The sequence below is a fragment of the Pogoniulus pusillus genome, chromosome 31 (assembly GCF_015220805.1).
Source record: "Pogoniulus pusillus isolate bPogPus1 chromosome 31, bPogPus1.pri, whole genome shotgun sequence".
NCBI lineage: Eukaryota > Metazoa > Chordata > Aves > Piciformes > Lybiidae > Pogoniulus > Pogoniulus pusillus.
In genome coordinates, this window is record NC_087294.1 from 1,263,380 (window position 1) to 1,289,198 (window position 25,819).

At 42.5% G+C, this 25,819-nt stretch overlaps 1 protein-coding gene across 17 annotated transcripts in view; it reads right to left on the minus strand.

Moving 5' to 3' along the window:
- SYNE1 (spectrin repeat containing nuclear envelope protein 1) overlaps window positions 1–25,819 on the minus strand; it is a 365,857-nt gene that overhangs the window by 152,148 nt on the left and 187,890 nt on the right. For all 17 annotated transcript variants that reach the window (XM_064169493.1, XM_064169494.1, XM_064169498.1 and 14 more), the window contains 16 exons: window positions 24,523–24,666; window positions 24,036–24,191; window positions 21,927–22,091; window positions 20,109–20,281; window positions 19,078–19,231; window positions 18,778–18,921; window positions 14,071–14,235; window positions 12,967–13,284; window positions 12,135–12,290; window positions 10,414–10,584; window positions 9,326–9,652; window positions 7,238–7,390; window positions 5,869–6,036; window positions 3,357–3,533; window positions 1,958–2,104; window positions 480–605 (listed from right to left, as the gene is read on the minus strand). In XM_064169493.1, the coding sequence (XP_064025563.1) occupies window positions 480–605; window positions 1,958–2,104; window positions 3,357–3,533; window positions 5,869–6,036; window positions 7,238–7,390; window positions 9,326–9,652; window positions 10,414–10,584; window positions 12,135–12,290; window positions 12,967–13,284; window positions 14,071–14,235; window positions 18,778–18,921; window positions 19,078–19,231; window positions 20,109–20,281; window positions 21,927–22,091; window positions 24,036–24,191; window positions 24,523–24,666 (2,844 nt within the window). The remainder of the gene's footprint in view (window positions 1–479; window positions 606–1,957; window positions 2,105–3,356; window positions 3,534–5,868; window positions 6,037–7,237; window positions 7,391–9,325; window positions 9,653–10,413; window positions 10,585–12,134; window positions 12,291–12,966; window positions 13,285–14,070; window positions 14,236–18,777; window positions 18,922–19,077; window positions 19,232–20,108; window positions 20,282–21,926; window positions 22,092–24,035; window positions 24,192–24,522; window positions 24,667–25,819) is intronic.

Genomic DNA, 25,819 nt, shown 5'->3' on the forward strand with positions numbered 1-25,819 from the left:
TAGTTGAATCACCCTCTTTTTTATGCTTCTTATTACTAATATATTAGTATGCCCTAATAAGACTGTTAATAGTAACAGTAAAATAGGTCTCAGTTTCAACACAAGACAGAGAAGAACAGACTGAATAGTGTTTTACAAAACCACATAATTTGGATCAGGTTTTCTCCTATGAATATATCTGACTTTAGACAAACTTCTTGCGAAACTGCTTCAGTAACTTTACCAACCTTTGTTGTGTGCATTTGTATTGCTACCAGGAGGGCAATGCATGGATTTAATAAAAACAAAACTGAACAAACCCCCCAAAAAACAAAAAAGGCAGAAAGGGAAAGAAAACTATTTTTAAACTAAATACTTAAGATGAAATTAAAAAGATGTTTCTCTAAACTATTACCAATGTGACCTTTTCAAAAGAGGACGGATGAGGCATTTAAAGCTCTAAGCAGGACTAAAAGGGGGTTGATGTGGTTATCTCGTACCGTTCGCTTTGTCTGTTGAATGTCTGCTGCTGTACTCTTCACTGCGGCATCAGTCAGGTCGCACATGGAGCAGAGAAGGTCCAGGTATGTATTGGCCTGCTCCTGCAGGGCGCGGAAACGTTTCACCTGAGGAAAGACAGCTCCCAAATAAACTCTGAGACTGTGGAAATAATCTCTCCTGTTATTATAATCATGCATTTCAGAGGTATTTTTTAGCTTATTTCTGAAGATGAAACATAGACATACTTCATAAAATAAGAGTAAGGCTGCTCTGCTGTAATCATGGAAAAGAGCAACTCAAAACCTTACCATTCAGTTATCCAAGGGCTTACTGACATGCATTACCTACCTCATTTCTTTGTAGGTGAAGCACTGGACAGATACACATGGCTTCAACATGGTGATGTACTTACCCAAGATGAACGGGAAGTAGGGCTTTAACCAGCTATTAGAGTGTGATCTTCTTACACCCATAAATGCTCCAGTGTGGGAGAGACCATGGAGAAACCAGCCTAATGGTTTCCCACACCTTCCAAAACTCTCCCAGTCTACAACTGCCAAGATCTGACATTTGATATAGTTCAGGGTTCTTGCTCTTGACATTTCCCATGGGAGCTAAACTCACCCACCTATGGACCTCACCTGAGCTATGCTAAAGGTGCATCTGTGCCTGGCTGATCCCCCTGGCCTTGCCTTGCTGCTCTGACTTCATGCCTCCATCTGGAACTGACCACATCCCTACAGACTTGCCTGGTGATCACCAGATGGTGGCTGACACCAAGGGGACACTGCTCTTCTCACTTGCGAGCTGCGGTTTTTCATGTCATTGGGAAGGTGCTGCCCTGCTGGCCTTACGCCCACTGTCCACACACACCCCCACCCCCCCCCTTCCTGGCTCCACCTGCTGCTCTCCCCTTGAAAACAGGGTACAAAACCAATGTACAAAAACACATCAGGTCACCAAAAATAATCAAGAAGCAAAGAAATCATTCTGAAAGGCTAATGTGGGCTAGAAGCAGTTCTATGCTCTTCAAGGCGAGAAACTGTTTCAATCACCTGATAACAGACTCTGTGCCTATGGCACTATGAAAGCAGATCTTATGTGGGAACATTAGTAGACAGATGGGCAACTGGACAAACATAAAGATAGAACCTCTGTGCTAGATTCATCTGTAGAGTGAGTGGGTTTGTCTAATTAGCCAACCCTTCTTCAGGTAACATATCCCCTAGCATTAAGCAGAGTTGGCAAAAGCTCTATATGTTTTTTCATCTGCTGTTATTTTTAACTCAAGATTTTGGAGCTGGGAATACTACACAGCCCTCTCCAAGAAGGTCAGAGAGAGTTGGAAATAGATGATCATTGAGGGCCCTTCCAACCTAAACCATTCTATGATTCTATAATTTCTATTAATAGAAAGCTCTTACCTGAACTAATCTTATTAATGATAACTGATCATTTCCAAGTGCTGAACTCTCACCTGTTTCACTGCATCTGTCAGACTGTAAGGTGGCCACGTAGCTGGCTTTAGCTCTGACTGCACTGTAGTCAACCATGTCTGGCACTGTTGTAAGGTATCCTGATGATTAACATGCTTCTGGAGTTCATGTTCCAAACTTTGGTACACCTGGAATAAACATTTTCTAAGGTCACCACATTTTCAAACACAACTACTGACTCTCTTCTCCCACCCTTAATACTGCAGATGAAACAGAACTGTTAAAACTGTGGTTATTTTAGCCCTTGTATATAAAAGCACCAGAAGTCAAAAGCTGCTTTAGCTCTCATTGCATCTTGCTAATCTGTGGACAGTACCTAAGGCACAGCTTCTGAAATGAAAAAAAAAAAGATGGAAATGAAGAGCACTGTCTCTTATTTGTATATTCTTGTTCAACATTTTACCAGTGGTCTAGTGTGAGGCTTTACCTACCTCTACAAATCTTACTATGGTGTATACTTTCTAGGGTTTTGTTTGATTTTGTTGGGGTTTTTTAGATTATGGTGTCTTGATCTCCTAACTGGATTAACAGAATGACCCAGCTAGCTAGCCCTTCTTAACTGTATATTCTGGTTTTACTAAGAGACAGTACTTCCTAGTATATAATTAAGACCTGCTATGTACATATGTACACTCCTGACACTAAGACTGTGAGCTGCTCACTAAGTTTTGAAGAATAATTCCAATTTCTTCACTGCAGCTGCTCAAAGGGTAGTAACATAAAGGTAGTGAGGGTGTTGACAGATTAAGGCAAGACTTGATAGGCTGCTACAAGCCCTACGGGGAGAGGCTGAGGGAGCTGGGATTACTAAGTCTGGAGAAGAGGAGGCTCAGGGGTGACCTTATTGCTGTCTACAACTACCTGAGGGGTGGTTGTGGCCAGGAGGAGGTTGCTCTCTGCTCTCGCGTGGCCAGCACCAGAACAAGAGGACACAGTCTCAGGCTGTGCCAGGGGAGATTTAGGCCTGAGGTGAGGAGAAAGCTCTTCACTGAGAGAGTCATTGGACACTGGAATGGGCTGCCCGGGGAGGTGGTGGAGTCGCCGTCCCTGGAGCTGTTCAAGGCAGGATTGGACGTGGCACTTGGTGCCATGGTCTGGCCTTGAGCTCTGTGGTAAAGGGTTGGACTTGATGATCTATGAGGTCTCTTCCAACCCTGATGATACTGTGTGATACTTTTGCTGTCCAAAAGGCAACATTTGGAACACAAGAGATTCAACTGTAGCACAGTAATGGTGAAATGCTACAGTAGCAGTCGGTAGGCTCAATTTAAATGGGGAGAGCAGAAAGTTTCATACCATTTCAAGATACAAGCACTTCCAGAAGTAATAAAGTATGTTATTCTTAAAGGGTATTAAAAACATTTCAGAAACAAGACTTACTCTTTGGGCTGTGCTACATATGGCAGAATAGCTGTCCTTTGTTCCCTGAAGTTGACTTTGTATGTTTTGCTTAAATTTTGCTTGAAGATGTTCTGTGCATTGATTGATCAAATAATCACCTTTACTCTTAAGGTTGTTCAAACGATCTTCAAATCCTGCAATTTCTTCCATGATAGCCTGAGAAATGGAGATAATATTTTGGAAGAACTGTTAAACTTAAAATGGTCTGCTTTTTCAATCAGCTGCCCCTTTTTTTTTTTTTCCTTAAACACTCTTCAGATTTTGAAAAGAGGTTTGCAAACAGGCTGTACTCTTACAGGGAAACAATTAGGACACACATTAGCTGCAGATCATTGTCAAAAGCCTGTGCATAGATCAGCGCAAACATTATATGCTCAGACCTCATGACTACCCCAGGCTGGATGGGTGGGCAGAGGCCAATGGGATGAGATTTAACAAGGCCAAGTGCAGGGTTCTGCACTTTGGCCACAACAACCCCAAGCAGCACTACAGGCTGGGGACTGAGTGGCTGGAGAGCAGCCAGGCAGAAAGGGACCTGGGGGTGCTGGTAGAGAGTAAGCTGAAGATGAGGCAGCAGTGTGCCCAGGTGGCCAAGAGAGCCAATGGCATCCTGGCCTGCATCAGGAACAGTGTGGCCAGTAGGACAAGGGAGGTTATTCTTCCCCTGTACTCAGCACTGGTCAGGCCACACCTTGAGTGCTGTGTCCAGTTCTGGGCCCCTCAATTCAAGAAAGATGTTGAGGTGCTGGAACATGTCCAGAGAAGGGCAACAAAGCTGGTGAGGGGCCTGGAGCACAAATCCTATGAGGAGAGGTTGAGGGAGCTGGGGGTGTGCAGCCTGGAGAAGAGGAGGCTCAGGGGTGATCTTATTACTGTCTACAACTACCTGAAGGGGCATTGTAGCCAGGTGGGGGGTGGCGTCTTCTCCCAGGCAAGCAGCAACAGAACATGGGGACACAGTCTCAAGTTGTGCCAGGGTAGGTATAGGCTGGATATTAGGAAGAAGTTCTTCCCAGAGAGAGTGATTGGCATTGGAATGGGCTGCCCAGGGAGGTGGTGGAGGCACCGTCCCTGGGGGTCTTCAAGAAAAGACTGGATGAGGCACTTAGTGCCATGGTCTGGTTGATTGGATAGGGCTGGGTTCTAGGTTGGACTGGATGGTCTTGGAGGTCTCTTCTAACCTGGTTGATTCTATGATTCTATGATTCTACCCTTTGCTGCATGCTCTCCAGGGCTTCACCACCTTTTGTGTCTAATAATGAGCACTAAAAATCTGATGCTAAATCATCAATTATTCCATGAGATCTTTGGCTACAGACAGTTCTTTCCATTGGCTGCAGCGGAACAAAACTTGACTCTATGGAGGTCAAAGGACAACACAAACTAATCACAATGAGTTAGAAGATTTTGGAATCTCAGTTTCAGGGACTGGTGGGGAGGGTTGGATTTTATCTTTCTTTCATCTTCTAGAAAGCACTGGTTATCATTGTAGTGAATTATCACTAACAGCAACCATAACAATAGGCTGATGGAGGAAGTGTTACAGCTTATGGAGGATGTGTTACAACTTAACAGAGGGGGAAGAGGGGAATTAAAACAAAAATAATTTGAAAATTTAAACTGTTTTTTTGTCAATCCTCAAATGTACCAGAGAAAAAAAAATGCCTTAGGAGTATAAATCACCTAATCTGCTTTTTGTAGTCTATTTCCTGGGAAATCTCAGCAAAAATATGGCACTGAATTTAGAGGAGTTTACACAAAATTTGTTACTTGCAGTAACAAAGCTATTCTTGTATGTTGGCCTTTGCTTCCTGTAAAGGAATTAGATGTAAATTTGGCAGGAGGTTGGTTGTGAATGAAGCTGCTGTTAACAGATGGCTAGCTCTTGTTGCTACAACTGAAGCTGCAACTAGTGCTCTAATCCAAATGTAGTAAACCTCAGTAAAGAATACTGTGCTGAGAACATGTTTACCAGTAGCAGTGTGCTTGCCCATCTGAACTGAGCAGAGCACAGCTTCTGACTTAGTGTTGTGAGGCTATAAATGAAGCATGTAGAGGAGTGCTGAGTTTGCCATACCAATGTATTAAATTCAGCTGGATTTTTTTTAATACTTTGCTACCTTCTTGGAAATTCAGCACACTCAGTGTGAGCAGTTGTTCTGAGTTGTCACACCCAAGCTTACTGCTCCATAGGAAAAGAAGAAACAGTAGGTCTGGGTGCTAGGTTGGACTGGATGATCTCGGAGGTCTCTTCCAATCTGGTTGATTCTATGAATTCTATGAAAAAAACTCTCCTGTGAAGATGCACTCACATTCAGGAAACAGTAATAACAAAACAATGTAGATTTGTTGACTGCATTAATCATACAGCAATAAGAGGAACAAAGCAGGTGACTGACAAACAATTAGAGGTCTACAGTGGAGATAGGGAAGCAAAGAAGAAAAATTCTGCTTTACTGGACACAGAAAGGTTCTCCAACAGCAAACCCACCTTGTGATTAGCCAGTTGTTGAGTGATTATTTCAAGACTGTTACTCTCCATGAGGTCAGGACTAACCAGCCTGCTGGACATATGTAATAACCATTTCTCCCCTTCTTGCAAATCACTGTTGTAATCTTCATGTTCTTTTACTTTCACCTCTAAGGTTTCAACATAAGCCTGCAGGGAACACAATAGCCAAAATTAAATATTCTAGACATTATAGTAACAAAAACCAACAACACACCCACTAAAAAACCCAAGCCACCCAGACCTTGAAAGTTTAGGAAGAGAATTAGCTTTGAAATCTATATTTCTTTGAGAGACCTGCAAATGATTAGACTATTAAGAAAGATTATTAAAGGGATTACTTGTGTGAATAAACAATGTGGTACTGAGCAGTATTTTCAATCCAGAAAAAAATACCAATACCATATTTTGAAGACTAAGGAAGACACTGAAGATCTCCTTATTTACTCCTTCCTTACTGCCTTTGAAAACTGCACATGAGCTATCAAATGTTATAGTTGTGTTGCTGCTGTTTGCAGCCTTTGTATGAATATATTGCCTGTGATTGTGGTAGACAAATTAACAATGTTCACATTAAATTATACTGGATTTATTTTTTTGAAGAATGATTTTTTTTATAAGCTTATCTACATTTAAGTCATTAACATTAGATCTGATGCAACAGAGGAAAGTTTGTGGCACAGACCAGAAGAATGACTGTAAACTAAAAATCAACTGTGGAAAAAATAAATCACCTATTGGTGGAGAGACTGGCAGTTAAAGGGACTTAAGTCAAACCTAAGTGCTAACATGGTTTGCAGAGCTTGTCCTTGTTAGGAGTACAAGCAATTAAAAGCTTTAGGAATAATCACACTTTGGGATGTATTTAGAAGTATTAGATCTTTCCAATTACTATATACATGTGGGCTAATGTATCAGTGTTAATTAATAATGCCACTGTTGAATTAAATTTTGGCCACATTGCTGTTTGTTTGCTCTAGTGACTTCCAGTCAACAACTAAACCAGATTAAATGGGGTTTGTGCAGAAGCAAAACATAAAATGGTGTAATTTGAGGGCATCTTATCCTTTCAAGAAATGATATATTGAGAAATTTATCAAGAAAATTGTGTTACTGTTGCTATTTGAGACTAATCACTGCTATACCTCCCCTTAGTGCTACAAAGGCATCATCTGTCACACTCAAAATCAATTTCAGCTGCTCTTCTTAAATTTGTTTAGGTAGAAGTTCTCTCCATATTCAAGAGTACCCCCTCCTCTCAAGCAGACAAACGTGAAACAGTCAAAATCAAAAAGACAGAAAAAAGAATACTGCAGCTCAAAAGAACCCAGTTTTCTTCCTGACTTTTTACCTTTGCTGTTCTGCAGAGCTCCTGGTAACTGCTCAGAAGGCCTTGAATGTTGTTCTTTAGAGTCACATCATTAACGACATCAAAAAGTGCTTCTCCCTTTTCAATCACTGACTTTATGGAAGGCTCGTGGGACAGAACAGTCTGCTGTATGGACTACAATGCAAGCAAAAATTAATCTAAGGACATTCTGTGTTGAACAGACATTTCACTAGCTCCTTCTGTTCTGAAGCACAGCCTTCTATCATGGTACATATCATACTCTTCAGATAAGAAGAGTTTTGCTACCAGTACGAGACTGTTTCTCAGCCATGTTTCAAAGGGACTACTTTGCAGGGATCTAAAAGCAACTGCTCCTTTTACAAAGGGCTAGCAGAACACCTGGTAATCTGGAGCTGATGAAGGAAAGGGAGCTAATGTGTGTGAAGATGCATGACGTAAGTGCTAGAAACAAAGAAACTCTGCTCAGAGAAAAATAAACAGGTGTAAATAGGTGGGAAAGCATCACCAAAACTCTCCTCCTAATGATAGGATAATGCAAACAAGTGCTAGTATTAGACCATCAAGAGCAGGCAGTCTGATCTGTTACATCTTTGTAACAGACACTGGCCCGGACACCACAGCACATGCCAGCATCTATCAAATGATAGTGAGATGCCAGTGTCCCAAATGCATAGGAAACAAAAGCATAGCTTTAATAGATGACATTGAGTAGGGAAACTGGTGAGAATTAGTGGACAGTTTCAGAGAGAAAGCCTTAGAATCATAGAATCAACCAGGTTGGAAGAGACCTCCAAGATCATCCAGTCCAACCTATCACCCAGCCCTACCTTGATGATGTGCACACACTGCTCAGCAACAGCCAAAGTACTGGATTGTTAGCAACACTGTTCCAGCCGCAAACCTAAAGCACAGCACTAGATGGGCTGCAATGGTGAAAGTTAGCTCCATCCAGGCTAAACTCACTACACATCTTTGAAACATCTGTAAACCAGAAATACTTTACACAAACATCATAAAGAGAAGCAGTGAAGTTCCTTGTCAATTTTTTTCTACTCATTATTATGACCAGAAAAAAAGAATGAATCCACCATCAGTAAGTCTGCAGACAACGCCAAGTTGGCAGCATGTGTTGATCTGCTAGAGGGTAGGAGAGCTCTGCAGAGGGACCTGGGCAGGCTGGATAGATGGGTGCAGACCACGAGTTTTAACAAGGCCAAGTGCTGAGTTCTGCACTCTGGACACAACAAACCCATGCAGAGATACAGGCTGGGCACAGAGTGGCTGGAGAGCAGCTAGGTAGAGATGGACCTGGAGGTACTGGTTGACAGCTGACTGAACATGAGCCAGCAGTGTGCCCATGTGGCCAAGAAGGCCAGTGGCATCCTGCCCTGCATCAGGAATAGTGTGACCAGCAGGAGCAGGGAGGTCATTCTGCCCCTGTACTCAGCACTGGTTAGGACACACCTTGAGTACTGTGAGCATTTCTGGGATGTTGAGGTACATGAACATGTGCAGAGAAGGACAACAAGGCTGGGGAGAAGGTGGGAGCACAGCCCTATGAGGAGTGCCTGAGGGAGTTGGGGCTGTTCAGCCTGGAGAAAAGGAGGCTCAGAGGAGACCTTAGTACTCTCTACAACTACCTGAAAGGAGGCTGCAGCCAGGTGGATGTTGGTCTCTTCTGCCAGGCACCCAGTGACAGAACAAGAGGACACAGCCCCAGACTGTGCCAGGGCAGGTTTAGGCTGGACATTACGAAGAAATTCTTCACGGAAAGAGTGATTGGAATGGGCTGCCTGGGGAGGTGGTGGAGTGACCATCTCTGGAGGTGTTTAAAAGCAGGCTGGATGAGGCACTTAGTGCCATGGTTTAGTTAATTAGAAGGGTTAAGTGATCGGTTGGACTCGATGATCCTAGAGGTCTCTTCCAACCTGGTTAATTCTGTGATTCTGTGACCTCTGGAGGACATCCAGCCCAGAAATACCTCACACTTTTACTGAAGAAACTTAAAGAGGTATCTGGATAGAGGATTTATTTTAAGTTGCTAGGTCAAAACTGATTGTATAGTACAGTGATGTAACCCCTTTTTACCTTGTATTTGGACAGCTGGGCCTTCTTCTCATAAAGTTCACTCTTTGGCTCCACTGGAGCATGTAGCATGGCTTGGTACTCCAAGACCCACTGAGTCTGTGCCTTGTACTTGTCTGAGAACTCCTTTGCCAGCTGAAGGCATTTCTCTGAAGTCATGTGCTCTTTCCTGATGGAGCCAGCTAGCTCTTCAAGCTGCTCCACATGACCTTCAATTTCTTTTCTTAACTGGTCAACTTCATTGTCCTCCATGTACTTGATAGCTCGCTCCCCCTTCTCACGGGCAGACTTCAGTAAGCTGTGACCTATGTCCATATCACTCAACAGCAGCTGTGAAGCAAGCGTTGGTTAACAGAAAAAGTATGCAAGCTCTTGCCCTTTATTTTTTTTTTCTTTATTAGCTTTCTTTTTCTTTTGTTCACCCTAGTTCTGTTTTCAGTGAGGAGCTAACCATTTCATTCATTTATTTTTGATAAAGACACTGAATTAATTGCTGGGGAAATTACTGAAAGGGCTTTTCATTAGCAAATTTCCTGGAGTTAAATTATGGCAGACTGCAAGGAAGAAGAGAAAGAAATACTTCCATTATGCACTGGGTTTGTGAAGATAACAGAAAATGAGGGTCATCAGGAAAGAATCTGTACTCTAAATTCTGGAATAGATGAAAATTTTCCCTTAGTATGTTTACATTGCAGGACATAGGAAAAACTCACCAATAAGTCTGAAATGAAATGTGAGTTCTACTGCTGAGTTATTTCAATGAGGAGAAGTAAGAAGCACTTCTTGCCACAGTGCATACCGGTATAAAATATACATGACAAGAAGCCTTGCAATGAGAATTTAATCTAAGTTTTAATCTGAAGCAAAACACATTCATACATGCCTTATGGAGGGGCAGAATTACATTTAGAACGGCTCCTAACTTAAACAATCGTACTTGTGATCTCATGTGTATATGGCAGGAAAACATAAACTGGGTATTCTCTGGACAAGGTGAAGTCAGACCTTCAAGCAGCTATTAAGCTGCCTGTTAAAATACAGCCTCGTTCTGGTGAACAGAAGCAAAAGTTGCCTTCAAAAGGAAGCCATACCTCTAGCTTTTGTACTTTTTTGTCCATTGCTGTTTTATCAACCACGTCAAACTTGGTGATTGCATTCCTGAAGTTCTTGTTAGTAGCTTCACACCAATTTGTGTAAGCACTAAAAGCCAATTCTGACTCCTCCATACAGCGTATTTCTTCTTCCAGAAATTTTATTTGTTCCTACAAACAAATGCAGAGGACAGGGGGAGGAAATAAGAGCCATCTAGATTTTCATCGTTGCTACTGGCTGCAGAGAGCAACAAATTGCTATTTATTAATAAAACTTGATATTCTAGGATTAAACACATGGGTTTGGAGTTTTTTCCATGTCTAGTGTGGTCCTGTCAGACCGTACCCGCATCAATCAGTAGTGTTACAACTAAACACTGAAAAATGTGATTCTGTTGTGAAATTTGAATTGTGACTTATGATTATGGTACCATGAGACACTTAAAGTGGAATAAAGACTGTACCTTGTCAATTCAAAGTTACCTAGGTGTTTCAGTGGTAACATGAAAACATCTGTCTAGCTGTTTAGCATTCAAAACACCATCCTGCATTTGTCTCCTGCAACTGCCACAAGGCAGTAACATCTGATTAACACTCTAATGAAATCTACTTGCATGTGCGTGTAAATGCACTGTTTACAAATCTGTTCTTACCTGGACATGTTGTCCCCCCGAAAGGTGTTGCCCTGCCCAAATTTGGGGAAAACAAATCAAGGGGGACAAAGGAGCACAATAGGACTGGTGCCTTCGAATCTGGCCTGTCTGCTTGAAGGTTGAAGCAAACACATTATGTAAGCTCACCGCCTAGGGTGGGGATCTGCCTGAGCCCCCTCCGTATTTGGGGGTACCAGACCCATGGATTTCACCTTATTTGGTATGTTTTGGCCTGCTGCCAGACCCTTATTGGACAGAATTGTGGCCAAGGACCATCAATCTCGGGCACAAACCTCATAAAAGGGACAATTCAGTGCTCCTGCCACCTCTCCCCTCCTCCACCCACCGCTCCTAGCCGCTTTGCCACTTTTGGGGCCACCGCCGCTGCATGATTCCAGCCCACAGCACCTCGCACCAGCCCAGGGAACTGACCAAGGCGCTCCCGGCCAGCTGCCGCCCCAGCCGCCCTCCCCAGCTCGATCGTGCCCATGGAGCCTTCAGACAGCGCGCCCCGATAATCTCTGAGCTGAACTATTCAGACCCACGAGGGTCAACAGCGTGGCTGTGCCGCACGTATTGGGGATCACCGAAACTGACTCCAGCCAGTGAGTAACTGAGCAAACTCGATTTAAGCCAGCACAGACTCTCAGTAACTTTACCAGTGGCGCTTTCATGCCACAAGACTCTCTATCTAATCTTCCCAAACCTCTGCTAAATTCCCAATTCTGCTGTACATAGACATTCTGTAATATAATTTCACAACCGCATACAAAGAACTTGTGTGGGGTAGCTGTAGATAAGTTTGGGGGAGGGGGATTCCTTGTGTATATAATGTTAAATTATTTAAACCCTTTTAAATTCGGCCTCATATTTCCTCCCCCCAAAACCCAGACAAACCCCTTCACAACAGCACGAACCGATAGGAACGTATGTGTGAGTGTGGTATTATTGAATGTGTAGTAAGAGATAAACTCTAATAAAAGTCTAGTTAAGGCAGTCTGTTTATATTTGCTTTTTAACTGCTGACTTAATCTATGATGATAGAATTAATTAGTTTTCATTACTTACCAAGACATGAAGAAGCAGTGTTTGGTAGCGAGATGTAAGCCGTGTAGCCTGGCTTCCCATTCTACTTGCAGTGAGACTTTCCTCCAGTATTTGCTGAGCCAGTACCCCAACTTCCTCCACATCATCCTTGTAGATTGTAATTTCTTTATGCCACTTCTACGACAAAGACATTTTCCAGTTTATATGACTAAGTAAACACTAATTCATTTGTAACTAAGTCAGGAAATCATTGAGAAGAAATACACAGTTGTAAACATAACAAATATGCTGGAAGCTGTATCATATTATATGGACTGCATTTAATTACTGTAGGTACAGTATTGCACCCCCTCAGCAAATAGTAACAGAAATGAAACCTGGGATTCCTACAGAATATCCTCAATATATTAAAAGGTAAACTGTAATCTTGAATCTCTTCAAATCCACTCCTGTGTTTATTTAGGGCCATGTCTTCTTGCAGTGACTAAAGCACAATTATTACATGAACACAGCAAAAACACCACACACTTGGTCACATTTTATTTATTATTATCACATTGACACTTTCTCAGTTCGAGATGAATCTTTGCTCTTGGTTATGCTTTCACATGCCACAGAGCATATGAATTCCAGATCTCGCTGTAAGATTTCAACATTGCTATAGCTATACCTCTACCAGTAAAACTGGAGAAATCTGGACCCAGAAAGCAAAAAGCTCTCTTGGATTCATCATTCTAGGCAACAACTCAGTAGAAACTGCAGTGTTTCCCATCATTATCACAGTGTCACCAAGAACTGTTGTGGAAATATTACACGGTATTTTGTTTAAGGCATGCCTTAAATGTATTTTTACCTTCATTTGTTGAAGCTGCAACTCCTTTGTTGCTCTATCAGACTTTCTCCCAGTCCTGATAGCAACTCTCTCCTCTAGGTCTGTTAGCCAGTCATTAACCTTCTGAATTTTTTTCTCCATTAACCTCAGCCTGCTCACAGTGGCATTTAATTGGCTTCTTGCTTCAGCAAGCCTGTGCTGATAAACTTGCCAATCCTGCTGTAAGGATTCCAAAGCTCGGTCTTCTACTTGGGGAATACCCCAGGGAATCACCTCCTCTCTGGCATGGACAGCAGCATTCAATAGAGCCTGTCCTTCTGCACAGTGGACCTGCAACTCCTGTAAAGGCAGAGTTATGGACACATACCCTACATTAACAACTCTGATTTGCATGTGTCAAACAAAGCCTTGGCTCTATTTAAGACAAAAGCAGTTAGCTCACATTATCTAAAGAGTCTGTTTAGTTATCTAAAGTTGAACATGCATTGCACTACACCTGCTAACACCTTTGATGGCATGCTTGCCCATAAAGCAAACAGAGGATCTCTGACAGGTGAATTTGAGAAAATTGACAAAGCATGTATTAAATTCTTTCCCCTCTTGCTAAGTTTCTTATCAGTTCTGAAACATTAGCAACAACAGATATTTTAAATTGGCTTAAGATCACAACTGAGAAATGACTGAAGTTGTAGGTTCAGTCTTTACTGTCTCTTAAATGATTCAGTAACAGTCTTTATATCACATGAGAGCTAGCCTGCATGATTAGAACAGTATGGAAGCAGATACATCTTCTCTGCAAGGAATAAAGCATGAAAACCCACTGAAAAGAATGCTTTTGACATTTTATGAAATGCAGGGGAAAGAAGAGGTAGGCTAACATCTGAAACAAATTCAGTACTTGCAACAGTGCCTGACACTTCTCTCTGGAAACGAGTGACAATGCTTCCCCTGGCTTCATTGGAACCACTTTTGAGCAGCAAAAGGTTTACATACAGAATGTGATCCCAAGCTGTTGTCAAGATGAAAATGAGACACAATTTTTGTCTGATACTTAATGTTATTTGGTTGTTTTTACAAGTAGATTTTTAATTACTTTTCTTACTTAGGGTGTCACACATTAAGTACCTGTAAGTCTCGGAGTGCTGCCTCCTGTTTCTGGGCATCACCATCAAGATGTGATAAACAGTCGAGTTTTTCCTGTTCTTTCTCCAGCCACACTTCAAAAGCCTTCAGATTTCTTTGGTACTCTTCATGTAAGTTAAGCAGTCCTTCAGCTTTTGCTACTGCCTCCTGATTGTTAGAATACATAATATATAATATATCTTGTATCATCAAACCAAGAGCATACAAAACCTGGGCTTCCATTCAGGGGAAAGCTTTGATGCTGAAACTTCCTATATTTCAGGAGTACTTTGAGTCTTGGGATGGTTTAATGAAGGGAATGAAGGTGCAGATGTGGCAATAGAGACAATGATCCTAAAAGATTCTCTGTGAGAATCTGGGACTTCTGCTATCTGAAATCACCTTTAAATAACACCATGTTGTCTAACAACACAAGACCTTCTCAATTTTAATGCCATTTTAAATAAACTTTACTGAAGTGATTAATAATAGTGTGAGCTCAGAAACTGCATTTTTGTCTTCACATGTTTTTGTTTTGCCAACGGAATAATGATTTTCTATTAAGAGTATCTGGTATTTTCAGGCTTGAAGACTACCCAAGCCTGTTGCAGGCAGATCCTACAGAGGACAAAGAACAGAGAGCAGTCCTCTGGGTGTGTGGGTGGGCAAGTTACAATAGTTTTACAATAGAGAACTAAAACATTACTATATTTGGTGTACCACAGAAAGATATCATATAGTAGCATAAAACTCGTTTAAGTGCAAGAAAAGTATTCTACATGCATTTCACATCCTCTGACAAATTATGGGAATAGGGAATCAAGTTCAGATGCAGGACAGTCTGCATTCCATAGCATCAGGCTACATAACAGGAAACACACTTTCAAAAACAGCAGCCATGATTGTACTGTCTGCATTACCCATTTTAATAGGTCTGAGTAGCGGGAGGAAGGAAAAAAAGGGAGAGAGAGACAGAGAGAGGATGAGCTCTATTGCCTCTTAACAGTGTGTGTTGGTTTGAGGCTAATTGGAGTATTTTAATGAGAGAAATGTTATCACTGGCTGTGAAAAGAAAAGAAGATGAAGATGAAGTCTGTAACATGCATTAGTTTGTTGAGAGGGATAAAAAGTCAAAATGTCAACAATTTGTCCCACTCTGGTCTGTGATGCTGCTGCTATTCACTTCCTCCTCACCCCACTCTAATGCTTTTTTCTAGTAATCTTGGCTGGCACACAACAACGTAAGCTTTGCTGCTTGTTTTGCTTCTCTGTCTGGGAAGACAGAGGGAGAAAGAGATAATAGGTTTGAGCCCTTCTGGGCAGATTTATTTGTCCAAGAGGGAGCTTGAATTTCTGTATTATTTCTTATTAGTGTGTAATTGTAAATACATTGTGTATGCAAGCTTGTGAATTTTGCTTTGCTGAAAATGTAGCTTCATCTTACTTCCAAGCTGTCTGAAGCTAGTCTGGTCAAATTTCAACAGTGTGTGTGTATGGGAAGTGCCTAACCCATGTCACAGTGGCTACAAGGAATTACAGGCCTTGGTCTGCTTAGATCTGAGCCACAAATCTCTGAGGATGCCTGTCAGGTTTCCCATCTGGCCAAAGGATTATTAAAGGATTTGACCATTCCTTACTTTAAAGCTATTTGCTTTGAACTTTGAATTTCTTCCTAAGAGTTGAACATGCTCTTGACACTTAACATCATGAACACAGTTGGGAGTGGCAAAGACCAAAGTCATCTAGGGTACTAGGTGGAAAGAAAGAAGGGATGCTTCTAGCTGCATGAGGGAAGAGGGACAGAGCTCTTGTCTCTGTGAACTACCAGCCATTTCTCATTCCCATGCTGTTGCTCAAAATGAGAAAATACAAGCAGTCTGCATAGCCTTGTGGAAGACAAAATAAAATAAAAGTCAAAGGATCCTCAAAATACCAGGTACTCACTAGCACTTGTCAGGACTTACTCATCTCTCTGGCAAACACCACAGAAAGCCCAAAGAAAGGGATTGCATTGCATTCTTTGCAGCTGTGGAAGAGGGTGAATCGCTTGTGCTTTAGAGTAATTTTGCTCTTTTCCACAGGACAAAGACATCAAAATTCAATTTCACTACACTGCTGTCACTACGAAAAGTTGCCCGAGTATACATTAGACATTATTTAATTACCACAAAAGAATCTGGGTTGACCTAGCTTTAAATGAATCATCAGTTCTTTTATTATTTCTCCTTTAGTTTATACTTGCCACTAAACCCCAACTTGATCTTTATTTCTCTATGCCCTAATTTCTTCCATGGCTATGACGCTAACACGTACCAGTAAATGAAGTACTTACTATGCTGACCCTTTTGACACTTCAGTCAGTTTACATGCTACTAAGATTTGTGGCTTAACAATAACTTTCTGCAGTTGTCAGTCATTTATGAATTCATGAGGAATTAGTTCAGGACCTGCTGAGCCATCTGGACACCCACAAGTCCATGGGACCAGATGGGATCCATCCCAGGGTGCTGAGAGAGCTGGCAGCTGAGCTGGCCAAGCTGCTCTCCATCATTTTCCAGCAGTCCTGGCTCACCAGAGAGGTCCCAGGAGACTGGAAAATGGCCAACATGGTCCCCATCCACAAGAAGGGTGGGATGGAGGAACCTGGGAACTACAGACCTGTCAGCCTGACCTCAGTGCCAGGGAAAGTGATGGAGCAGGTTAGCTTGGGGGTGATAAGAGCGCACCTAAGGGATGGCCAAGGGCTCAGGTCCAGCCAGCATGGGTTTAGGAAGGGCAGATCCTGCCTCTCCAACCTGATCTCCTTCTATGATCAGGTGACCCACTTGGTGGATGTGGGGAGGCCTGGGGATGTGGTCTATCTGGACTTCAGCAAGGCCTTTGACACTGTCCCCCACAGCAAACTGCTGGCTAAGCTGTCAACCCATGGCTTGGATGGCAACACTCTGGGCTGGGTTAGGAACTGGCTGGAGGGCTGAGCCCAGAGAGTGGTGGTGAATGGTGCCACATCCAGCTGGCGGCTGTCACTAGCAGTGTCCCTCAGGGATCTGTGCTGGGCCCCATCCTCTTTAACATCTTCATAGATGATCTGGATGAGGGCATGGAGTCAGTCATCAGCAAGTGTGCAGATGACACCAAGCTGGGGGCAAATGTGACTGAGTTGGAAGGCAGAAGGGCTCTGCAGCGGGACCTTGACCGTCTGGACAGATGGGCAGAGTCCAATGGGATGGGGTTCAATAGCTCCAAGTGCAGGGTGCTGCACTTTGGCCACAGCAACCCCATGCAGAGATACAGGCTGGAGTCGGAGTGGCTGGAGAGCAGCCAGACAGAGAGGGATCTGGGGGTGCTGATTGATACCCACCTGAACATGAGCCAGCAGTGTGCCCAGGTGGCCAAGAGAGCCAGTGGCATCCTGGCCTGCATCAGGAATGGTGTGGTCAGCAGGAGCAGGGAGGTCATTCTGCCCCTGTACTCTGCACTGGTTAGACCACACCTTGAGTGCTGTGTTCAGTTCTGGGCCCCCCAGTTTAAAAGGGACGTTGAGATACTTGAGCGTGTCCAGAGAAGGGCGACGAGGCTGGGGAGAGGCTTTGAGCACAGCCCTATGAGGAGAGGCTGAGGGAGCTGGGATTGGTTAGCATGGAGAAGAGGAGGCTCAGGGGTGACCTTATTGCTGTCTACAACTACCTGAGGGGTAGTTGTGGCCAGGAGGAGGTTGCTCTCTTCTCTCAGGTGGCCAGCACCAGAACGAGAGGACACAGCCTCAGGCTGTGCCAGGGGAGATTTAGGCTGGAGGTGAGGAGAAAGTTCTTCACTGAGAGAGTCATTGGACACTGGAATGGGCTGCCCGGGGAGGTGGTGGAGTCGCCGTCCCTGGAGCTGTTCAAGGCAGGGTTGGACGTGGCACTTGGTGCCATGGTCTGGCCTTGAGCTCTGTGGTAAAAGGTTGGACTTGATGATCTGTGAGGTCTTTTCCAACCCTGATGATACTGTGATAATTAACCAATTGATGACTGTTTGCATTTGTTGCAAAACATATATTTATGAAAATCACAGATTCTGAGATGCTTCCAACTTCTCAGTCACAACAGCTAAACTCATATCTGCAGTGAAGTCAGTGAGTTTTTTGTCATGGAATTCCTCATTATTGTTTCAGATTTAGGGTTTTTTTTTAAGCTATTTGCTTTGAACTTTGAATTTCTTCCTAAGAGTTGAACATGCTCTTGACACTTAACATCATGAACACAGTTGGGAGTGGCAAAGACCAAAGTCATCTAGGGTACTAGGTGGAAAGAAAGAAGGGATACTTCTAGCTGCATGAGGGAAGAGGGACAGAGCTCTTGTCTTAATTAAATGCCTGTAATTCCTTGTAGCCACTGTGACATGGGTTAGGCACTTCCCATACACACACACTGTTGAAATTTGACCAGACTAGCTTCAGACAGCTTGGAAGTAAGATGAAGCTACATTTTCAGCAAAGCAAAATTTAGGTTTTAGAAAGGATCCTTTAAAAAGGATTAATGAAAGGATCTAAAGCTCAGTGGTACAGGAAAGCAGATTAATAAATTGTGGTAACGGTTTTCTATTACAATAATTTACAGGTGACTCCATTTACTCATTTAACTGTAAAATAAGCAAACAATGAAAAGACTTCCTCTTTTTCCTTGCTGGCAACAAAACAAAAGGGATTGCTGTCAAGAAAAACTGTACCCTTGTTCTGCCTTTGAGAAACTTATACCGCTCCTGAAGGTCCTGGAGTTCAAGCTGGGTGACATAATGCTCAGCCATTCCACTTCCTTTCATTTCAATCGTCTCCAGCAGGCTGCTGTGAGTCAACACCTCTTCACTAAGTAGCTGCAAAACAGAAAGAAAAGGAGACATTCATGAACAGGCATCATTAAAATAAGACCAGACTAACCTTGCAGTCATTCAGCTTCTTTTTTGCTTTTCTCTGTTGTTGCTTATATGGTGACATGGGCTTGCTGCTGATTTGGTGCAAAGCAAACACACCTTTGCTTTGCTGAGGGCAGCTGTTTTTTCCCTCAGTTCAGCATATTGTCTTTCAGGAGCATTAATATTTGTTTCTACTTTATCCATCCAGCTGGAAAACTGACGAACATCATCCTGGTAGCTTGTCCATTTGGAGAGAGCTCCTTCCAACTGACTGCAATTTAAAAACACACAGGTTCATTGTGATAGTGGAGATTCTCATGTCATTCAAGCACTGAGATAAAATAATATACAGTTGTTTTTTGACTGTAAGAATGATATATCACAACCTAAACAGTACAAGACAGAGGTACTGCAACCCAGCAAATTTTAACTAGGAACACTGTTTGGCTGATAAGGGCATACTAAGTTTTCCAGTCTTGGAATATTAGGGAGGTCTGTAAGGTGTGTAGCTAGCTGTTGCACTCAAGCTTTAGTCAATTAAATGCAACCGAAAGCATAAGATCCGGAATCAGAAACTTTCTGTCCCTCTGCATGCACCCAAAAGCTGCTGCTTTCTAATGTTGAATTACCTCTGTGGTTTTAAATTGAAATATTTGCAAGCAGTGATGCTCCACCAAAAAGGCTGCATTTTTTCCCCTCTATTTGAATTCTGTCACTCTGAGCATCACTATTGCACGCTGCAATGAGAGCACCTTCCCTGAAATCTTCTAAGAACTGGAAATTTTCTAGCATGTGGAAAACCAGGCAGGATCTTGAGAGAGTCCATGGCAAATTCTTCTCAGTTCTGAGAATAATTCAAGGCATAAAGTGCAACTCAAAGTAAAGTTTATAATAAATTTATGAGCATGGAGCCCACTTTTAAGAATATATTGTCAGTGTTAACAAAGTTTAGATCCCTCGAATTTCCGCCCCTTTTTCTATTTCAAATAAACCTGCCACAAGGCCAGGCTTCTAGACCTGTAATTTTAGGCACATGCAATCATTTTACACAAATTTTAATCATATAATAACAAAACTCTGCAAAATAACTTTAAAAACTTAGACAGTGCTTTATTGCTACATCATTCTGCACCTTATACCCTTTTTACCTCTTGCACTGGATACAGGCAGACAGAAGGGAAGCCCAGCTGTCCTTTAGGATTTGTAACTGCTGTTCAACCACTGGTACTCCCTCTGGAGAAGTACTTTGCAGAACAGATTCTCCTCTTGTCAGAACAATTTTCATTTCAATTTCCTTTTCTTGTTTCACTGCTAGCAGTCCCTAAAAAGAGAGCATATGTTATTTTACTTTGATCATCAACTGGGCATGAATACACTAACTGGCTCTACTGTAAAACTAACTCATCAAAGGTAGCAACTTGCACAGTCAGTTGGAAGGGGGACAGTGGGGTTCACATCTTGGCTTCACAGGTAAATAGTGCCTTTGAAAAAGTAGATTTGAGGCATCTTTAAAAAAATGAAATCTTACACTGACAGGGAAGTTTTCATGGAATCTATGCAGGTACTTAGAGCGTACCAAGAAGGTACTCTCAGGTGGAACAGTTGACATTCAGAAGGAATGACATTTAGACGGCAAATGGGAGGATTCATTCACAGAGAAAATGAGACATGACAAACAAAACTCTTGTACAGGACTGAAATACAGTCCTACAACTCTAGAGTCTACTGGTGACACAAAAGTACCAACATATAAACTCATCAGACTATCAGTAACATCAGCTTAGAAAATTCATCTCCTAGAACTAGTTTGCACAGCTGCAATCCAACAGTTTCCAACACCAGGCAAACCTGAGAGACTTGGAGAACCAATGGCAAAACACAATCTTTGAAGTTTGCTACACAGTTTTGATTTTTCATGTATCCTTGTAATTTTGAGGACTTGTCCACAGGTCAAAATGTGAGACACCAATAACATGGAAAGTATAGTTTTCTGCGTGCTGCTTTCAACATCTTTTGTGTATTATATGAATAGAGGCTACTTACTTAACTGCAGTCACAGTTTTAAAGCAATTACAGGAAAAGCTGTTCTGAATCATCTATGTCACCTTAAGATCTAAGCAATAACATATCAAACTAACAGAAGTGAATATCCTACTTCTTCAATTTAACTTTCAGCAGACACACATCTTATAAGAAGTGGCTGAGGGAACAAGGATGTTGGGAGACCTTACTGCTCTCTACACCTGCCTGAAAGGAGGCTGTAATGAGGGATCAGTCTGTTCTCCACAGTACCTGGTAACAGAACAAGAAGAAATAGCCTAAAAATGTCCCAGGGGAGGTTTAGATTGGATAGTAGGAAAAAAAACAGGTTGCCCACAGAGGTTGTGGATGCTCCCTCTCTGGAGGTGTTCAAGGCCAGGCTGGATGAGGCCTTGGGGTTGGATAAGTTCTAGTGGGAGGTGTTCCTGTCTATGGTGGGGAGTTGGAACTGGATGATCTTTGAGGTCCCTTCCAACCTAAACCATTCTAGGGTAACTCCTCTCCTAACAAGAAAGAGTGCTCAGGCATTGGAATGAGTTGTCCAGAGAGGTTGTGGAGTCACTGTCCTGAGATGTGTTCATGAAATGTGTGGATGTGGCACTTCAGGACATGTTTTAATGGCCATGGTGATCTTAGGTTGATGTTTGGACTTGATGACCTTAGAAGTCTTTACCAGTCAGAACAACTTTAGGCTCTTCTGTGATTTCCAAGAATTTGCACGTGTAGCTGTCTATGCAGTACAGGCTCCTATAGACTTCTTAGATAAAGCTAGTAATGGATTCTTTCCTCTATAGAAAGAGTTACTTCCAGTAAACTGAAAATCAGTGTCTGAATGACAAGTCATCACACTAATATGCAACAATTAACACAAAGTGTTCTACATTCACATTCCTCTAAGCAGGTTTTAGAGCCTGTTGTTTCCATACCTCTAGCTTTGACATCCGGCTGTCCAGAACACTCTTGTCTGCAGTGGGATGGCAGTAGGAATCCAGCATGTGAACTGCATCAGTCACCCAGTCCTGGAGGTCCTTGACACTGTGTGAGAACTGCTGGTGCTCTGCTACTACCCTATCCATTCTTGAAACTTTCTCCTGCAATGCATAAAGCCAGTAACAACAACTGCTCTTCAAAGGATTCCTTATTCCCTCTATCTAATTTATGGACTTATTAGAGCAAGTTCATGAAACTACACTCAGAAATTCTCTTCATAAACTACAGGAGCATCTACTTGAGCACAGAATGCATTTTGTAAAAACAAACACAACAAAAAAAAGGTTACAAGGTTGTTCCAACACGAAACAAACAAAAATTTCACAAGTGTCTTTTTTTGTTGTTGTTTTCTAAGTGTAAGCCTTTACCTAACTGCCTCCTCTCAGCCAAAGTAGGTGAGAATTTTCTGACCTCGTATTTCCTTAAACATCCAGTACATCACAACTTAACTCAACTTCAGTGATGCAGCTGAAGATAATTTGTGAAATCTGCCAATGCACAGGACAGATTTAAGACAGTTAAGCTACACCACAGCAGCACTACTTTGTACTTAAAAGAGAAAGTCCCATTTTCCTCAGTGACTCCCATTCCTCTGAAAAAAACCCACCAACATTCATATGGGTCAAAAAGCAATGCTCAAGGTACATTGCTAAAAGGAACACAGCAGAGTGTATTTCACAGAGTGATAGAGAACTAAAGTCAAGCTGGTGAAACAGCTTTGGAATTTACTAAGTGGGATCCTCCTCAAGCATCCATGGCTATCCAAAGAATCTCAGGACTTCTCTCACAAACTGGAGAGTATGTATCCTCTGCTTCAGACTCCTTGAGTACTGTGTTCAGTTCTGGGCCCCCCAGTTTAGGAAGGACATTGAGATGCTTGAGTGTGTCCAGAGAAGGGCAACGAGGCTGGGGAGAGGCCTTGAGCACAGCCCTACGAGGAGAGGCTGAGGGAGCTGGGATTGGTTAGCCTGGAGAAGAGGAGGCTCAGGGGAGACCTTATTGCTGTCTACAACTACCTGAGGGGTAGTTGTGGCCAGGAGGAGGTTGCTCTCTTCTCTCAGGTGGCCAGCACCAGAACGAGAGGACACAGCCTCAGGCTGTGCCAAGGGAGATTTAGGCTGGAGGTGAGGAGAAAGTTCTTCCCTGGGAGAGTCATTGGACACTGGAATGGGCTGCCCAGGGAGGTGGTGGAGTCACCATCCCTGGAGCTGTTCAAGGCAGGACTGGACGTGGCACTTGGTGCCATGGTCTAGCCTTGAGCTCTGTGGTAAAGGGTTGGACTTGATGATCTATGAGGTCTCTTCCAACCTTGGTGATACTGTGTTTATCCTGACATTTCCTTCTACCACATAAGCCGATGTTACTCACAACTACATCCTTCACCTTCTCAATTTGCAGTCATGAAAATTCACTATGGCTCTGTATACAGTAATTTTTAGCACATCATACATGTCAACACACTAGCAGTTGCTCAAATAGTTTCTGAATTGAATTGTTATCCCATACACACTTCCTATGCCCTTAATTATTTTCATTACTTTAGTAGATATAAGCTTAATTCAGCATCAAGCCTCATCCCTAGCTGGAACCTTCTGAAAAACCACAGTCCTATCACAAAGACCTTCTTACCTGTTTACACAACAGAGACAGCAGAACTATCAAACAGTGAAGTGTGTCAAGCACACCTCCACAAAACACAGTTATACTCTCAGTTGCTCCCCTGATGCTTTAGAGTTTGGCTTATCTCCCCGATTCTTCAAAAGCAGTCTAAGAGTTCTCTGGCTGTGGGGTTTACTTTTTTAATCATAATTTCATAATTAATTAATTTTTAAACCCAAGAACCAAACACCACAATTCCCCTTTGCTGACAATCTGTGGAATTACTTGGGTCTTACATCCCACAACTCTAAGCCAGTGTAAAAGGCAGTACAGCTGGGCAATACCACAGAGCAGACAAGAAAGACAACTGCGCTGTTTCACGTTTCAGTCTTTCCCCCACATGCATCAAACCAACTGTTCAGGAGCACAGACACTGGGTGCATTACCTTTGTCAGATTGCTTAGAGCAAGATATTGAGAAGACAACTGAGACACTCTGCGCATAAAGCTTTTGCTGACAGATTGCTCTTCCCACAGCTGCTGAGCTTTCTCTTTTAGCCTGTTGAGCTGATGCTCGTGGCAGCTTATTTCCTCAAGGACAGACTGTAAAGCACAAGCACATAAATATTAAGAGTGGGTGCAAGAAGCAGGAAATAGACAAGTTGAAGGCCCCATGAAAAATAGAAGTGACATATGGCAAGCTTGCTGAGAAAGGCACACCATATAGCTACAGCAACAAAACAGCATGTTGTGAGAAATGTGGAGATGCAAAACTTGATGGAACAGGATCATCAACAGCAATTCTTGAAATCAGCTCCCAACATAATTTAAAGACCATAACGTTAGAATGATCAAGCTTTTGTAAGGAATCCATGAGGCCACAAGGATGGGGCACTTAAGTCTGCCTATGTTTAAAAGGTTTATAAGGAATCACCTGTAACTTCTGGTGTTCTCTTCTCTTGGAAGGAAGATCATGTAGCCGACTACTACTTCCCTGTACCATCTTCTCAGTTGTGGTCAGCCACTCCTGCAGAGGCTCAGCAGTTGCTTCAAAGTCCTTCATCTGGATCTTTAAGTTCTAGGAAGATATGCACAATTCTATCAACAGTCCCACTGCACTGGGTTAAACTAATGCATGACACAGATTACACACACCAAAAGGACATACAGCTGCAGCCAAATACTACACAGCTTTTCAAATATATTACATCCACTTCACTTCTTCCCATTCTACAGACACTGAAAAAGCCTGAGAGAGCACCTTAAAATACAGGCAACAAGGTAAGATATCTACACAGTTGAAGGGAGGCTGAAGCTAATGTCCTCTGAATTGAAAGCTTTACAGATCTTATGAGCTCTGACTCAGTGTAAATCTAACTCAAACAGCTAAGGCTGACTGGAGAAAAGCTAATCTGGGATATGAGTTACCTAACATCTGACAGTAGTCATTCACAATGACCCCTCCTTAAAGGTGCTGCCAGTATTACCAGATCATGCTATGACTAAATTTGATCCAATGCTGGGGATCATTTCTGACCTCTTCCCTGTAAAATTCTGGTCATAAGAACATATGCATACAGGCACACGTAGGCATTCCTTCAGTACCTGTGTGTTTTATTGAAGGGTTATTCTGCCTGATTAAAACAAAAGAGCATCTAAAATAATCTACATGGAATAGGAACCCGAACAGTACAGCTTCTGTGTCCTAGCTATTTTTATTTCCCACACACCCTTTCTCCCCCTCAACTGTTCTAGTTTTCATTTTAGCTACACTCTTATCACTCAAACTAAACATCAGGAGGAAAATTAAGTCTATGAAACTGAAAAACGCTTGGCTCAAAAAGATTAACCTCTAAGAACATACTCTTTTCATGTCAGCTCTGAGATGGAGAGGCAAACCGTTGCTACCTGAGAATTTTCTTTGAAAGGCAGCATATTTAAACTTTTTTCTCAGCAACACTGGTTTGAAACAGGATTTTCTAGGAACTTCAATTCTCCTATGCTATGCAAAGAATTCCAGCTATGACCTCTTGACCTAAAACTTATGACATTAAAAGAGATTATGTGAACACCTCCTGTGCTCACAGAAGTCTGAGTTTGAACAGAGAAAACCACTGGGGTTTACTGAAAAAGGTTGCTCAAATAAAGCATACAGAATCACAGGAACTTTAGAGGTTGGAAGGGACCTCCAGAGATCATTGAGTACAACTTCCCTGCCAAGGCAGGATCCC